A 17,669-nucleotide genomic window follows, 5' to 3' on the forward strand; every position below is an offset into this window, starting at 1 on the left:
GTTCATTGGGTAAAGTAAGTGCATTATTGCAACGTAATGCGTATGTTTTAACCAATCACCACCGAGGGTTACTCAACGATAGTACTAAATGGAAATGTTGTAACATGGTACCTACTCGTTTTGGGCTTACAGCTGACATAATAACATGTAGCCTGTGTTTTAGTATATAAACTTCCTTATCCAAGGTTAGGGTGTTATATGACTACTTCAAACTTCCTGTGATTGTGTAAAGAGTAAAGACTGTAGGCCTACTCTGAGATTTACTGTATTTCTGCATTATAACTGCATTATTACAGAAGGTGAATGTCATACTTCACAGCTTTCATGATTTATTGCTGTCTTTCCTGTGCACTCACAAATGCAATGTTGACCCCAATGTGTGTGTGGCACATAATGTGCAAGTGTACACACGTCTCAAGTGTTCTGATTAGCATGAAAGAAAGCACTGCAACTCTTGAATTCAAAATACATTTATTTTCTGGTATGAAAGATTTATAAAAAACATGATTTAGTACATTTTTAAACCACTATTATGACCCTGAAAACATTAAATCCCTCAAATGGAAATTATGCAAAAAGATAAGTAAAGCTTATGGTGGATTCCTCTTTTAATTGAGCGTTAAACATTTGTATATTAAGAAAGGTTAAATTGTGCTGAATTATATATGCCTCTCTAGAGGCATATTATAACACGTTTTCAGTTCAAGCCAATTTCTTGGCAAAAAAAGGGGTCCAAATCAATTAGAATTCTTATCATTATCAAACTGCATTTTGGGCCTTTCCTGATAACCATGTCAATGATGGCACGGGCTCTGTCTGCCCTTGTCACTTTAGACATTACTGCCTCTGCTTCATGTGGATTCATCACTTTCTCTAGTTGAAGTTTGTCCAGTAGAGAGTCAAGATTTGGGCCTGATACTCCATTCACAAACTTTGGCCGCACAGACGTCAGAGTGTCTGCTGCTGAAGATGTCTGACTGCAATCAGCCTGTGGCCTCTCCACCGATGCAGCACCTTGTATGGGAAACAAAAAGGGACATTCATCTATGTAGTCTATGACGGTTGTGTTCGTTGAGCCAAACCAGTGTTGGTGAAGTGAAGACAGTTTTATGGCAGGTTGAAGTTCATCCGTTCTGCATTTACACCAGCTAATGATCAGCTAAGTCCTATTTCTTAAATCATATCACCTTGAATATAGGGAGGGACTGATTCATTTCAGATCTGGGATACAAGATGAGTGAACTGACCAGGTATTATCCTGAACCTGACCACCAGACTTTAGGGTCAATTCCATTTCAATTCAGGAAGTCAGCTGAAAGTCTATTGAATTCCAATTTAAATTCCTCATTAAAAATAATTTTCATCTTACTTCCTAAATTGAATTGACCCTATACCCTGCTGACCACAATACCTTCATGATTGAGTAATTAGCTCAACCAGGTGGACTGGGCTAAAACTAAAATATGCAGCCTAGGGTGACAACATGATCTACAGAAACAGCTACATCAGAAACAATATTTGTACAGAATGTATGTCCATTCAGACTATAGGTGAATTTAAGTTCAGCAATATATAGACTAGATTACTCTCTTATTACCTTGTTTGGGAACTGATCCTTCCAATGTTGAAGCGAGCTTGTTAAGAGTCATCTTCCTCAGAATTGTCACTGTGACATTCACAGCACGCTCTTCGTAGATCTCCACAATCTTTGCTGCGATGTCCTCCCTATCAGTATTCTCCAGATCAGATTTTGCGATTGGTTCAAAGCCATCATCCTTCTGGGTGAGGTGGATGAGGTGCCATACAAGTTTCTTCACTTCTTTAGAGTCCATGCCCTCCAGAGTTTTCAACAGCTGATTCTCCATGACTGTCACTGTGAATCACTGCAAATACAACATGATATCATTGGCAGGTGGAATAAGAGGGGTTCTGGATATCGAGGAGCTTGTGAGTCAAAGCGACCCCGACATTAGATAGAGAATGACATACTCCTCTACACACGTAAACCCCTGAGGAAGCGGTTGTACAGTGTGATATAATTTCGAGGGTATACCCCTAATTGGTCCGGATAAGTAATTGATTAGCCTATAGCCAACCACAGAGTTGTTTATCTTAAATATCATTACGGAAAACCATCAGATCTGTGGGATAATGATCCTCCACCAACATTATCGCCATTTCACTATTTAAACCCAGGCCAATCGACATGGCCTGAGAGGCTGTGCAGGTGCCCGATCTATGACGCAATCGATAAAAAACAATCAAAGAAAGTTAACTCTATAGGCCACTTTTATCTGATCAAGTTAGAATAAACTAATTATGTATTTTTTATCAGGTCTATACAACTCATGCATGCGCCAGACCAGGCGATATGTCGATATTTCCCCCAAAATAGACCTATTCATTCCTTCACAAAATATAGTGCTGTGCATTATTACAGTAATAGGATATACAAACATGTAGGCTAACTTCAATAACGTCTTTCAGCGGGGTGTTTCATGATCACTTCTACAATTAGATTATCATTTCTACAATTAGCTATGTGTCTGTGTGCCCCCGATCGCCACGCACCCGTGTAATTACCTTAGATATTTACATTTGGCATTTAGCAGCCTTTATCCAAAGCGACTTATGAACTCCTTAATTCACGTTTTTCAAATAGCAGCCTAGACAAAAAAAAAAAGCTTTTCGATGTCTTACCTTCAAGTATAGTCTTAAATGTCAACACGTTTGTCGTTTTCCTTAATTAGACTTAAACACGAACTTCTTAGTGAATGGTTTCTTTCGCTTTCGTTCATTGTGTAAAGTAAGTGCATTATTGCAACGTAATGCGTATGTTTTGACCAATCACCACTGAGGGTTACTCAACGATAGTACTAAATGGAAATGTTGTAACATGGTACCAGGTTCTACTCGTTTTGGGCTTACAGCTGACATAATAACATGTAGCCTGTGTTTTTAGTATAGATAAACTTCCTTATCCAAGGTTAGTGATGTTACAGTATATCTCAAAAGTGAGTACACCCTTTAGATTTTTGCAAATATTCTGTCATATCCTTTCAGGGGATAACACTATCTTAATGAAACTTTGATATAACTTAAAGTAGTCAGTGTGCTGCTTGAATAACAGTATAGATTTATTGTCCATTGAAAATTACTCAGTACACAGCTGTTAATGTCTAAACAGCTGGCAACAAAAGTGAGTACACCCCATAGTGAACATGTCTAAATTGTGCCCAAAGTGTCAATATTTTGTGTGACCAGTGACCACCATTGTTATCTAGCACTGCTTTAACCCTCCTGGGCATGGAATTCACCAGAGCTGCACAGGTTGCTTCTGGAATCTTCTTCCACTCCTCCATGACGACATCACGGAGCCCACGGATGTTGGACACCTTGCACTCCTCCACCTGCCTCTTGAGGATGCCCCACATGTGCTCAATTGGGTTTAGGTCTGGAGACATACTTGGCCAGTCCATCACCTTAACCTTCAGCTTCTTCAGCAAGGCCGTTGTCATCTTGGAGGTGTGTTTAGGGTCATTATCATGTCACAAAACGCTGTAGAAGCTGTGTGTCAAAAGGTCTCCAAAGTATGACGTTGGCTCCTCCTTAGTAGTGAGTCCTAAAAAGCTTCGATCATGTCAACCCAAAGCCTGTGGCATTCATTGTGTCATATGTGAGGGGGAGATATGGATGACCTTCACAAGGCAGTAACAGATAATGTTGATTCCAATCTGAAAAGCTGGGCAGAATCCTGTAAACATTTTTAGCTTCTTGGTAGATTAGTTACACAAGCTTCCGATGTGCACGCAGCAGGTGTGTACTACATGCCAAATGTTATCTCATGTTGCGATATGCAGCAAAACGGCAAGCATCTCATGACACTGCCAGGCCAGGGTGTCAGAAGGGGATGCATCTACCAGTGAGTGGGGGACAGCCTTTGACCATCTAACTATTGCACAAATTGTTGCTCTGGTTGAGGATTCAGATCCTCCTTCACAATCTCCTATTACGGCAACTCTACAGGAACCTTATGAAAGAACACAGGTGTTTGTGTCTGATTATGAACCCCACACAACAACATTCAAGCAACATCTCCTCAGCTCTCTGCCTGAATAGAGTGAACACCAGAAGGGGAGGGAAACCTACATCGCAAACAAGGAACAAGTGGCTAAGAGGAACAACTGTCTCAGGATGAGGCAATTCTGTTGATGAGGGCTGCCTTGGTTTTACACAAGTACTGCTTACAATGAGGCCACACATTGTATACGCATTGTTTGTTATTTTTCTGGTTTTGATCGCTTATGGATTATTTTTGTACGTCGCCAAGTTTGATTGTTCTATTCAATAAATGCTCTAAAACGTACTTTTCATCTCAGCGGATTGTTTGGCGCGTCATACAATTACCAGCCCAGACCCTGGTTGCGTCTCTCAGCGACTTTTTACTTTTGGCTCTATCTATCTCGCTACAGGTGTCATATAACCCTAACCCATATCCTGTCATATGAAACTACCTTATGGAATCTCCAGGTAATGTATTTTATGACATCCATCACTTTTGCTGTCGTTAAGATACTTTATTTTCCTGTTTTGGTAGTCTGACCAATGTGATGCCCTCCTCCACCGGCCCTAGTTTTGGATCTAGGGATTTACACGGCAAGTCAAATGAAGAACTACAAATCCCTGATGACAGGGAGATGACGTATGATGTCTGCTCTGATGAATCAACCCCGATTTAAACATTGATCGTATATAATAGTTTGCCTAACTGGCCATCGGATTTGGGCTCCTAATATCTAAAAAGCACTACGGTTTTCTTATTTTATCGGATTAAAGTAGCGAAGACCAGAAATTCCCATTGGCCGCCAGTCAAACCTCGACACTTCTATCACCCAAAAAGGGGCGTGACGGGAGAGCAAAGTACCCGGATGCGTTGCTCTTATGGATGCGTTGCTCTGATGAATGCGTTGCTCTGATGAACACCATTACTATTATTATTATTATTATTATTATTATTATTATTACTATTATTATTATTATTATTATTATTATTGTTACTATTATTAATATTATTACTAGTATTATTATTATTATTACTAGTATTATTATTGTTATTATTATTATTACTAGTATTATTATTATTGTTATTATTATTATTACTAGTATTATTATTATTGTTATTATTATTGTTATTATTATTACACTCAAGCGGACTTTTATTGTGACATTGTCGTTTCGCACAGGAAGTCCCTTGCACTACTAGACGGGGGAGGAGGGCTCAGACACGGAGCAGCCAAGCCTCACGCTCAGTCAATTAGCGAGCTAAGCAGGATTGCCTGACTTTAGCTTTTTCCATAATGTTTCAGCTTTGTATTGCACGTGGACTTCGCCCTTGTATATCGCAAACGTTCAGTCTCCAGCTCGTCGCTCTCAGAAAGGCGAGGGTCGCATCCAGGAGGCTGCTGCCATCGAGGAGCCAAGAGCACTCGTATCACGCAGCCAGAAGGTCGTTTCTTAACGAGGCCAAAACGGTAGATGTCAAACTGTTTTCTGAGCTAGATATTGAGGTTTCAATGCAATATTCAGATGCCTTATTATCAATATGTTTGCATTTAGGTGACCCTTAGAAAAGGTGTTGAGTGTTTAGTGATAGCCCTACGAGCTGTCAAGTAATCTGCGTTCGATTGGGCAACAATTGTTGTGCTCGGTCTGGCTCAGGCAAGTAAATCAAACCCAGAGAGACCAAACCAATGTCATGTATTGTAACTTAGGACAATACGATAAGCAGATGTTCTTCTGATAAGAAGTTAGACTTGGCAGGTCGAGACGTTGCATTTAAATAGTTGTTAATGTTGTTCTCTGTCTGTATCTTTCTTTTTTCTCTGTCTGGCTGAATGAATGAATGAATCATTCATTCTGTCTGGCTGTCTCCGAACAGGTTCAGTTGACCACCCTACCACGGACAGTTCGCAGCTTTGCCTCTTCATCCACAGACCACCCGGATGGGAGACTGGTCTACACAGGCAGCCTGGGAAAGTCAGTCTTGGGTACAGTAGACTATTACTTTGATCCAATGGAGGTAGAAATCGGAGGACAAGTTCATTGTATTGCATGGAATGGAACGTGTTTGATACCATTCCTTATTCTGTCCCATGTATTACAATGAGCCCATCCTCTGATTTCTACCTCCACCAGCCTCCCCTGCTTTGATCATCATCATCATCATCATCATCATCATCGTCATCGTCTTTCATGAGCAGCGTCAATGTTCAATATCGATGTTAAACTGACTGACACTACAGCTTGTTTTTCCTATTTATCGTAGGCCTTTTATTTTTGTTCATTTGTTGTCAGGGACCGCATACACAACAAGTATTGAACCAGTTTTAGATAGAGATACTACTTTATTGATCCTCGGGGGGGAAATGAAGGCGTTACAGCAGCTCACACCACAAACAACAACAAAATAAAGTGACATTTGAATAATATAATAATTTAAATAATAAAAAATACAAATAGACATGAATAGACATTTGAAAAGTTATAACAACAGTCCAGTATGACTTAACATCCCCCAGCCTGACTGATCATCCCGATTGAGCCAGCTGGAGGAGGAGTTGTACAGTCTTATTGCGGCAGGCAGAAAAATCTCATATAGGATCTCCTATCCTTAGTGCAATGTGGGTTTAATAGTCTGTTGCAAACTATTACAACCACGTTTAGCCACAATACACAGCTAGTTTCAATCTTGCCTTATAATTCAAGATAACATAACCCAATGGTCTATGTGGTTTCCAGGCGTGAAGCTGTTCTCCTACTCCAGCAGTGGGTTCAGCCTGTCTATGATGCCCTACATCCTGCTGAAGACGGGCATCGGAGTGAAGAGTGTCGTCCTGAAGGTCTCCTTCTGTGCCTTCATCGGTTTCTTCACCTTCCTGACGCCTGTCCTCCTCCACCTCGTCACCAAGGGTTACGTGGTCCGCCTGTACCACAACCATGACACGGACACTTACACGGCTGTGACTTACAACGTCTTCCTGATGGAGAAAAAGACTGTGTTTCACCAGAGGGACGTGAGAATACCGGGCGTCGCTCAGATGTTCACCACTATCTATGCCGATAAGAAGGGACTGCTGGTGAACCCCGTGAACTTCTTGACACCCCACGACTATAACCACCTCATGGGCTATGACCAGCCCTTCTCCTTCGATATGGATGACTTGGACAAACCTGATAAAAATTAATGGGGGAAGTGGGATGTTCAGAACCTGACAGAATGTTTAGATGTGTCAGTCATGTGAGGTTGTGTCAGCTATTTACAGATCTATCTACAACCTTGTGAACGTTTGACATGCCTGGCCTCGACAGATGGCCTCTTACAGCTATCTGAACTGTTCGAGGAAGTGTTTCATTGTGTGTGAGTGAGTGAGTGTGGCAAAGTTGTTGAAATATTAACTATTGTCTAGTGTGCTCTACTAAAACCGTTGATAGGTTTTGGTGACATCACCAATAACTAGTAAGATGCAATGTATAGACACAGGAGATGATTACAGTATGTCAATAAAGTTGGGTTCTTTCTGAATAATTGTGAATTCATGTCATCAATGAATTATATTTCAGTTGACCTTCGACCTCATGATAGAGTCATAACCGTTATTCCGCTTCAACAATGGCTCTTATTTAGGAACACATCTACCTCACCAAAGTTCATTGGGCAAAATGAAAAATTGAGGAAGTTTTTGTTACATTTTGAGGAAGTTATGATACCCAGATTTGCTTAGTTTGTAAACAGCATCAGAACAGCAGACAGTCAGTTTGAAAGTATCAGTCCACTCCTGTTGTAATCTTAGTAATGTTTCGATGTCTGGCAATTGTTGTGTTGAGTCTTTTGCCTGCTTTTGGGCAGAAAAGATTACTCTGCGATTCAGAAAGTGTAGAGGCCTGGTACACTTACAGTGGTGAGTGAAGCAATTTTTAATCTAGGGTCCAATTGTAGAAAAATCTAATTTTTACAATTCAATCATGCATATACTTTTGCTGTGACTGGATATGTGTGTCTGTATGGATTTGTATATCACCTAAAATGTACTCAACATTATTTTATTAGGAGGGATGTATGATTTTTCTGTGTCTGTTTCACCTTGCTTCAATGGAATGGAAGAATGGACTATGACCTACTCAGTGATTCCATGTGAGAACATTTCTTGTTTCTTCAGATTTTTACTCACTTATGTACAACACAGAACACCTCTGTGCGATTGATTGAATAGCTGCCTTTACTTAACATGCTTTGTATTTTATATTTCAGTGTTTGAATTTAGCCGCATCGGCTACAAGATAGTGGTCTGGTACAACAATCAGAAGTGGTTTGAACAAACCAGGACAGATTTATTATGCCCTGATCTGAAAATATGTACCATCCTCAAAGGAGGTATGTATCACAAATAAATAACTACAATTTAAATGTAACCATGTTGTCTGCTGTGGTTGGATCTAATCAAAGGAACAGGATGTGGGTGCAGCTCTAACCAAGAGTCTAAACATTTATATGTAACCAAACAAGGTTAATGACAGGAAAAATGCAATTTCTGTTAAGAAAAGTAGCTATGACCTCTCTCCATTCCCCACCCTCCTCACCAACCCTTGCCTTGTCCTGGTTGTTTTTATGATATAGCATTATGATTTCCAATGGCCCTTGGCCATAGCATAGATTACTTTTTCTTATGATGACTGTTGGAAAGATGATTCACTTACTTAGATAAATGTAGCAGTTGTAAGTGGCTTTGGATAAAGGTGTCTGCTAAATGCCTAAATGTAAATGTACGTCCTACAAGACTAATTGCCTATGCCAACTCTTACAGTATAACTATCTAGCTTTATCCAACTCTTACAGTATAACTAGCTAGCTTTATCCAACTCTTAACTCTGTATCTCTGTCTTCAACTCTGGTGGTTGCATATAATATGTAACAGCCCTTTTTACTTGCTTTCAGAATCCCTGCATGATACTATTCCCTTTTCTACTATACCATATCTGCTGCCACAGGTGAGTGAGTACTATCATTATTTTTGAAAATAGATATATCTATACTGTATGAGATGCCATGGCACGTAGGTACTGTGCTATACTGATGTGCCATTTTTTATTTCCTTGGTCTTGTAAATCACAGTTTGTACTATGTGCGCTATATAAATCACGTTTTATTTGATTTGGTGTAAAGAACTACAGTATGTAGGCCAGTAAATGTAGACAATTATTACCTATTCATTTAATTACATTTTTATTTTATTTAGTACATTTATTAGTACAATTTAGTACATTTCATTAATTTACTGTTTCATTTCAGGGGAGGTATGACGTCTACGTTGAGATGTTGAATTTGAGTGGCATCCTGGATGTGGAAAATTTAAAAATCAACATCACTGCTGATGTGAAATAGAGGACAAAATACACTAGACTAGAGTGTAGCTTGATATTGACTGTCATTTTCATGTTTTGATGTGTTTGTGTGTGACTGAGGAAAGAGTATGAAATATGCGTCTTAATAAAGATGTCATTGTTTGAAAGTAGTAATAAAGATCCTCTCTTTCCAAAAATCAGTATCACGTTATCAGTATCAATGTATCCGGTCTGCTTTATGGATGTAATGAATGACCAACACCACTAGGAGGCAGTGGCAGTCAAATAAAGATGATTTAAAAATAAATAAATAAATAGGTGTGGTAATCTGATGTCATAAACCAATGTTGGGTAACCTATGGGATTAGTCATCTAAATACATCTTGTTTCTCAGATGAATAATGTCCTTTATCTGTATGAATAAATTGTTTTCGCAAACAAAAAATGGGGTGGCTGTGGCACAGGAGGTAGAGCCGGCGTCTAATGATCGCAAGGTCAGCTGTTCAATCCCCAGCTCCTGTCCACGTGTCGAGGTGTCCTTGGGCAAGACACTGAACCCCAAAATTGCTCCCAATGAGTCAGCTGGCGCCTTGCATGGTAGCTTGCTGCCATTGGTGAATGGGTGAATGAGAGGCCATTGTAAAGCTTTGGAATAAGGTGCTATATAAGTGCAGACCATTTCCCAAAAAACAGGACCACGTTCCACACAAGCCTGGTTGTGGATTGAGATACACGGGGGTATTTTCAGCCTGTGGGAGGTGGTTAACCAGAAAGGAAAGCCCAGAAACTTTCAAGCATCCCTCCCTCCCTCCTCCCTCTTTCCTCCTCCCGCTTCTTCCACCCTCCCTCCTTCTCTCCTATCTCAATAGTCTCAAGTGGCTTTCTCACCTTGTCTCCTAAACAAACAGGTGAGCATATCAGGTGAGCTTGCACCTGTCCAGTTCTGTCGAGTCATTTCAAATTCACTTCACTATTCAAATACTACCTCTACCATCCACTGCCACCGAGTGCAATACTACTGCTATTTCTGTTATTTGTATTTCTACCACTATTGTATTGCTCAATTTGCAGCTTGTCTTATTGTCTCTTGTAACTATTGCCTCTCTGCCTTATTTGCCTGATTTGTCTGTTCATAACTTTTGACATTTTATTTCTCTTGTCGCTGCAATGTCAGGGAACTGAAGCCTAAGAAATGATATGTATAATGGAATGTAACAAGAAACTTGAAACTTCTGATTTTTTGCACTTTTCAAGAATAGGCTGAAGATGTTCTGTTCGGCTTTTAATTTACTGTATTTTAAACGCTGACAGTGAAGGCTTGGTTTTTAACTGATGGATTTATTCTTATTTTTTTTATTTAAAATTGTTATTTTTTAATTGTTAGTATATTGCACTTTTTTCTTTCTTTAATGTATTTATCTTTCCTGCAAAGCACTATGAATTTGCATTCAGTTATGTTCTTAAATAAATACATTTCCCTCTCTCCCTCCCCCCTCTCTCCCTCCTCCCTCTCTCCCTCCTCCCTCTCTCCCTCCTCCCCTCTCCCTCCTCCCCCTCTGCCTCCCTCCTCCCCCTCTCCCTCCTCCCCCTCTGCCTCCCTCCCTCTCTCCCTCCTCCCCCTCTGCCTCCCTCCCTCCTCCCCCTCTCCCTCCTCCCCCTCTGCCTCCCTCCCTCTCTCCCTCCTCCCCCTCTGCCTCCCTCCCAGGCTGCCATTTTGGTACTCAGTTGTGACTCATGGGGAGCCACATAATCAGCTGCTGAGTATTGTCATTCATTGAGGAACTGGCTTCATATCTGATTTCCCTGCTCCAACCCAACAGGAAGGGAGGGATGGATGGAGCATCTCATAAATAAAACCCCAGCATCGATTGATATCAATCGAAATATAGTGACTTAAAATAAAAGAAAGAATCTAATCTATTGATCATAGGTGTGATGGGTCCACAGTATCTTGTGATTGATGGCATGCCATAAATGCTTGGGTCACCAGGCTAGAAGTTACTGAACATACATCTCATACCTCCTAGCAAGATATCAATGAATCAGTAGTTGCAGCTTACTCCCTTTGTAGAAAAGCCGAATGATATTCAGCCTGTGTTTTTACAGCAGGCCCGAGGCCTAGCTGGCAGGTGAACCCATATGTAACCAATGACGTACTTGGGGCAATCCAACAATGTGGTCTATATATAAATGTGCCATGGCACTGTGTGTGTGTGTGTGTGTGTGTGTGTGTGTGTGTGTGTGTGTGTGTGTGAAGAACTTGACAGTCTGGGGTTGGAGGTTGGGAGCGGGCGAAAGCCCTGCAGCCGGTGCAATGTTGCCATGCCGATGACGAGGAAGAGCAGGTGCCACTGGACAGACAAAACGACCTCGGAGCTTTGACCCAGAGGGTCTATCAATCTAGCTCTAATGGCAGAGTGGTGTGTGTGCGCGCATGTGCGTGTGCTCACACGTGTGTGCCTGTGTGTGTATAGAGGGTGGTGGGTGGGCAGGGTTAATTGAGGAGCCTCCCCCAGCCCCAGAATGTGCTCAAAATGGAGAAGTGAGGAGGACAAATCAGCTGAGCAACATCTACATGTATTACCTCAGGGGACCAGAGTGAAGTTGTTGAGCAGGTTTTACATGTATTACAGCAGGGTGAAGTTGTTGAGCAGCTTTTACATGTATTACAGCAGGGTGAAGTTGTTGAGCAGCTTTTACATGTATTACAGCAGGGTGAAGTTGTTGAGCAGGTTTTACATGTATTACAGCAGGGTGAAGTTGTCGCAAGGGACTGATCCAGGATCAACATGCTCTCCCCAAATACTAACCTTGACCACTAGTGGGAGAAGCTAAGAACCGACCCAAGATCAGTGTCTAGGAGCAAATTCACAGCACTTTACTGTGACATGGACTTGTGACAGCTTCAGCTTTTGAAGATATATATTGCTGTTCTCTCATTTTCATGTTTCATCTGATTGGAATATGTGTATCAATGCGAAAGAAGGTAATGCGACAATACCATCTCATGATTATCCAACACAGTCAGAGTTAGCCTAACTTGACAAACTTAACTTGGTGAAAATCAAATGAAAAGTAAATGTGTGTTGTATTGGGACAGGAGCAGAAATGATGACCTGTGAAATGTGAGCCTGTGTGTGTGTAGTGGGAGATGGTTGAGGTTTGACACTGTCTCTCATTCACATGCCTACTATCCCCTGTAACTGGCGCTGGGTGACCTTGGCGTTTCCCACAGAAATATCTCTCAAACACACACACACACACACACACACACACACACACACACACACACACACATACACACACCGACTAAGTTTATACTCCACTCTCTTTTTTAGTTCCAGGCCCTCTCTTGAGAGTGGGGATAAGTCTAGAGCAGATACATCAAGAGGTTGTTGAATGGTAAGGGAGGGAATTTAAAAAGGATTCGCCCCCCCTCCACACACACACACACACACACACACACACACACACACACACACACACACACACACACACACCCCTTTCCCCAGAACTCCGAAGCATTGCTTTCAACCTTCAGACCTGTGACACCAGGTGAGTGAACTTAATAGCCAACCAATGACATTCATGCATTCATCAATGAACTCTGTGGCGGAAAGGGTTCTATCGAGGTGGTGGAACCAAAAAAGATTTCCCCAAAGGGTCTTCCTACAGGGACAAGCCAGAGAACCCTTTTGTATCGTGAGTACAGAGAGAGACCCACAACCACAACCACCTCATTCAGAGCCCCCAAAAGTGACACTCTCCCATGCACCCGGAGCAGCAGCTGTCCAGAAGGCCTATTTTAGTCCCAGGATTGCCACAGCTATCCCCCAGACAAGGGCCAATTTTCACACTGGAGGGTTAGACTGCCTCTAATAGAATAGTACGCCTGCTGCTAGGGCAGATCAACTTAAGCAAGGGGGAATTCCCCCCCTCCGATCCTGCCTCCTAACACACCCTTTAATAAGAGGTTTAATAACACAAAGTATTGTAGGACAGTAAGAACAGAATATGTAATTCAAATTGTCACGTGAATATGTTTGAGGAAAAACATGGCATGAAACATGTACGTAATTGTGAAATTAAATGAGTGCACCAATGCATGTACTGTAGATCTGAGTCCAAGTGTGGCTCACTTAAAAATAAAAGATTACACATACAATTGGACGGACACAAAATGAATGTAAACTCACTTTTTTAATTTGCTACTGATGGAAACATTTGCCGAAAAATACAATCGTTATTGTCTGAATAACATCAAATATCAAAACTATTGTCAATATCTCAACAATGCTTACATACAATGAGATTTCCTTTCAAGTCTGGCAACAGTCTAGAAATATTTAATTGATTTTAAAAATGACCAAATGAATCTATCAAATATACTCTTACAGTTACATTTCCCAAACAGGCTAGTTTTCCAAAACACAGTTTAAAACATTTTAGAAAACCCACAGACAGACTCTGAGTTGTGCTTTGTAAAAAGGCCTAGAAATCGTACAGAATGTATATTGACATATAAATCGTACAGAAAAAGACTGTCACTGTGCATTAAACATCAACGACAACAGCTCAATCATTCTGGGCAACAAAAAAAACAATGGCTGCAGCATCAGTTAAAACTAGTAGAAAATAGCCTTATACATAGCTGTGTGCAAATACAGTTTAGACAAGAAAAATACAATTCTATATCATTCATGGCTCTTGCAGCCTTTCTTTTAACTCATCAAGATATAAACATTCAGAAGTACATTATAGTACAGTATTCAATTCTCCATCTGAAGCTGTCTCCTTCCCTCACTCCTTCTCACATACTATGGCAGCCTGACCAAACCTCTGTAAAAACACCTCAATGTTACCACTGCCCTGAAATCCCATTCAAGCTCAATTCATAGTAGGGAGCGGCACCATGTTGGCACCAAGGTTCCGTGACAAGAACATTCTAATGGCACAAGAATGGGACTGTCATAGAATCTTTCCATGACAACAACATTCTAATTCCAATAGAATGTGAGTGTAGAACCTTTGGTGTCAACATGGGGCCACTTAAAGTTCCACGGTTTGCCGAACTCTGTAAATTGTTTATGAATCTGAGGCAGACTATTGCACGAGAGCATCTACTACAAACTGAGCTTAATACATCCTTCGCATGAAACACACACCATACTTTCAGCATTTTCCTCAATGAAAATGTAACCCCTGCCAGAAAATAAAAATCTATATCTCATACAACTGTCAACAGTTACCTATCTTACACTCTATATATTCAAAGTCATATAATACATTTTAATCTATTCAAACAGAACAAACAGAACATATTAATAATTCCCCCAAAAATAAACAAAATCTGCATGCATAAATTAACTAGGCACACAAACATGATGATAGGGTAACGGTGTCATAAATAAGTTATAATAATAATAATAATAATAATAATATTAATGAAATACAGCAATCAGTCTATTATATCACAGGATTAAGACAAGGACCTCTTCCTCTGTGTCCTCAGGGGTAAACTGGAACATTTGTATACAAGCCCAGCTGACGGGCATCCATCTCCAGACAACTGAACATGTTCAACACCGTTCCACAAGTAGCTTTGAAACATGACGAAAATAAAACTAAAAATCCAATAATGGATTCATTGAGTGTACATAAATCTATTAGGTCATCTTTCATGGCTACACGACTAGGTGTTATTCAGTGGAGGCTGGGGAAGGTACAAATCGGAGGACGGACTCGTTGTAATGCATGGAATGGAATTAATGTTCCATTACATGCATTACAATGATCCTGTCCTCCGATTTGTACCTTCCCCAGCCTCCCCTGGTGTTATTCCAGAAAGAGTGATGGAGAGGGGCGTTGAGCTGCTCTAACTACCATGCAGGTTTCACAACCATGCAGGTGAGTAAAGGAGGCCTATGAGGTACGGCCTGGCTCCTGTCCCAGACCAGCCCCTGGTAGACACCTGCGTACATCTGTAAGGATTGGATGGACAGGTATTACAATATATGCTACAGGTGCAATACGCAGACATTGTTTGTCTTCATACGAAGTACAAATGTGTGTGTCTTCTTTATCAAATCATAGAGGTGCGTTAGATTTTCTCAGACGACCCTGATTGGAAATCAGGGGACCCCAAGTTTGGGAACTGCTGGGCTAGGGGTTGTTTTAGAGTTGGGGGGCTGCTGGGGTAGCTGGGACCCAGGGTTGGACAAATTAAAAGATATCAGGATGCAAAATAAATTAGACATTGATTAACCAACCCAAGCGCAAAAAATAATATATGTCGTCTATTTCTATGTGAGAAAATCAAACACAGTTCCTGAACATTATTCTACAAAATGCAACTACATTCCCTTATTTCAAATGTAATTGCTCACAGTCAAATCAAACTACTCTCTCGTTCTCTCAGGATCTCAATCTGTATATTTATTCTTCTATTCATGAGACTATAAATAAATATCATGTGTCATATTTGCAGCAAATACATGAATTTGTGTATATCGAAATGAACAATAAAGCCTTCATTGCACAAAACAATTCCCACACTTGCCTTTGTGCATAATGTGGCAACTAATTAATTGAGTCAATGCAAGTCTTCCAACTTCATCCTCATGTAATGTAAAAATGTGTTAAATGGAAAGCAACCAATTTGGTACAATATGAAGTGTGTGAACGATAGTAATCGGTAATCATTTTGCCTAAGAGCAAAACATCTAACCCTTGTTTCATTGAATCAGGAAAAACATGACTAAATACCACATATGTTTTTATTAGGGCTACTACTACGTAGCTCTAAATTACTTCAGAAAATAAATCTCTAAAAAAGAATATAATCAATCAAATATATATAATTGTATCTAATAATTGTTGCCAGGCTCTAACCACTACAACTGGTTATTCAGATTCTAATGAAAGTGTCAAATGCTTGACTCTCGCCCTCTTTGTCAAACAGACAAAGAGTTCAGATACAGTAAAGACATTGAAATTAAACTTTGCAGTTGGTAAATATTGCACAATAACTGTTTTGTGTAACATAGGCTTTATGGAAACTCCTTTGGATTTGAAGGACCTTGAAACAGTCAGAGAAAAAAATATATTAAAAAAATACTTTTTGATACCTCATAATATCTACGGATAAACAAAAGGGACAAAAGGCAAAGGGGAAAATAACAGACAACTATACAAGACTAATGCAGGTTGAAACAGGGCCATGCACAAGTACACCATTAACAGTGTGTGGTGGTTCTGTGATGAGAAGTTACTGTACAGGCAAATACTTTCAAATACTTTGAGCGTCTGCTTGTGCCTGCCTGGGGAGCCAGATGGGGTGGGCTTTGACCTTTTGGTAGTATCTCGTTGGTTCCACAGTGCTAGGCAAACTCAATCAATCACAGATGAAATGACTTCCAAATACTATTTAGACCCAGGTCTGGTACACACACCACGCACACACAGAGGGGTGTCTTCCACAGAGGGTAGTGTACAGCAAACACAGACTACCACTTGAACTCCAACTCCCACGGGCAGCAAAGACTACACCACCACCACACATTCCCCCCTGGCAGCCCTTTGGCTCATAGATCTCCCCACTAAAACGTCAGATGGTAAAATAGTAAGGCAGCTGTTTGCTTCTGTCAACTAAAAGTGCATCTCTGAACATATCTAGTCGAATCCCCCCCCCTCCCTCCTCCCTCCCCCCTCCTCCCCCCCTCCCCCCCCCCCTCCTCCCTCCAGGGCAGATGGAGTGGCAAAGCACTTGACTGGTAACAGCTTGGATCAGCAGATTTCTATCTCTTTTTTTTTTTTTTTTTTTTTTTTTGCTTTCCCAACGACTGCTTGCTTCAGCTTTCACAGAACCCAAGCAGGTCACAAATCATCGCCAGCGAAACTGGGCAGCAGCCTCGGAGGCCCAGCGGTCCTGGGGTCTCATCTTTCTCTCCACCGTGTTTCACTCTATTTCCAGTCCTCCGTTTGCCTGTGTCTGTGTCTGTCTGACCGGCGCCATTTTTAAAGGCCGTTGATGCAACTTGCAGAGAGAGTTAGGGGCCTACGCCGCTAGTTTTGATGAGTTCACTGAGGGGGTCAAAACAGTTAGAGGGTTAGGAAGTGAAGTTGAATCACATTCAGAACTGTCTTTGATATTCATCATAACATTGCCGTCAACACTGAAGCTATTGTGAAATGTAATGTTGAAATAATGAAATAACCAAAATGCAGTGTTGTGCTGTGTTTAACTGTGTCTTACCTGAGTTCAGATTCCG

General features: G+C 40.9%; 1 protein-coding gene across 1 annotated transcript; it reads left to right on the plus strand.

Annotated features, from left to right (window-relative positions):
• Positions 1-5,272: 5,272 nt before the first annotated feature.
• Positions 5,273-7,565, plus strand: tmem70 (transmembrane protein 70). Its single transcript, XM_080550782.1, has 3 exons — positions 5,273-5,531; positions 5,939-6,047; positions 6,799-7,565. Exons 1-3 carry the CDS (start codon positions 5,358-5,360, stop codon positions 7,242-7,244), a joined length of 729 nt encoding a protein of 242 aa, XP_080406908.1. The 5' UTR covers positions 5,273-5,357; the 3' UTR covers positions 7,245-7,565.
• The last annotated feature ends 10,104 nt before the right edge of the window (positions 7,566-17,669 follow it).

This window comes from Nansenia antarctica (assembly GCF_963989245.1).
Source record: "Nansenia antarctica genome assembly, contig: SUPER_16_unloc_1, whole genome shotgun sequence".
Taxonomy (NCBI): domain Eukaryota; kingdom Metazoa; phylum Chordata; class Actinopteri; order Argentiniformes; family Microstomatidae; genus Nansenia; species Nansenia antarctica.

What these genes read in the sequence shown, in the direction of transcription:
- tmem70 (XM_080550782.1), top strand. Translation starts at nt 5,358, where the DNA reads ATGTTTCAGCTTTGTATTGCACGTGGACTTCGCCCTTGTATATCGCAA. An exon ending in TTCTTAACGAGGCCAAAACG is followed by an intron (nt 5,532 to 5,938) that starts GTAGATGTCAAA and finishes GTCTCCGAACAG; the next exon opens with GTTCAGTTGACCACCCTACC. An exon ending in CCTGGGAAAGTCAGTCTTGG is followed by an intron (nt 6,048 to 6,798) that starts GTACAGTAGACT and finishes TGTGGTTTCCAG; the next exon opens with GCGTGAAGCTGTTCTCCTAC.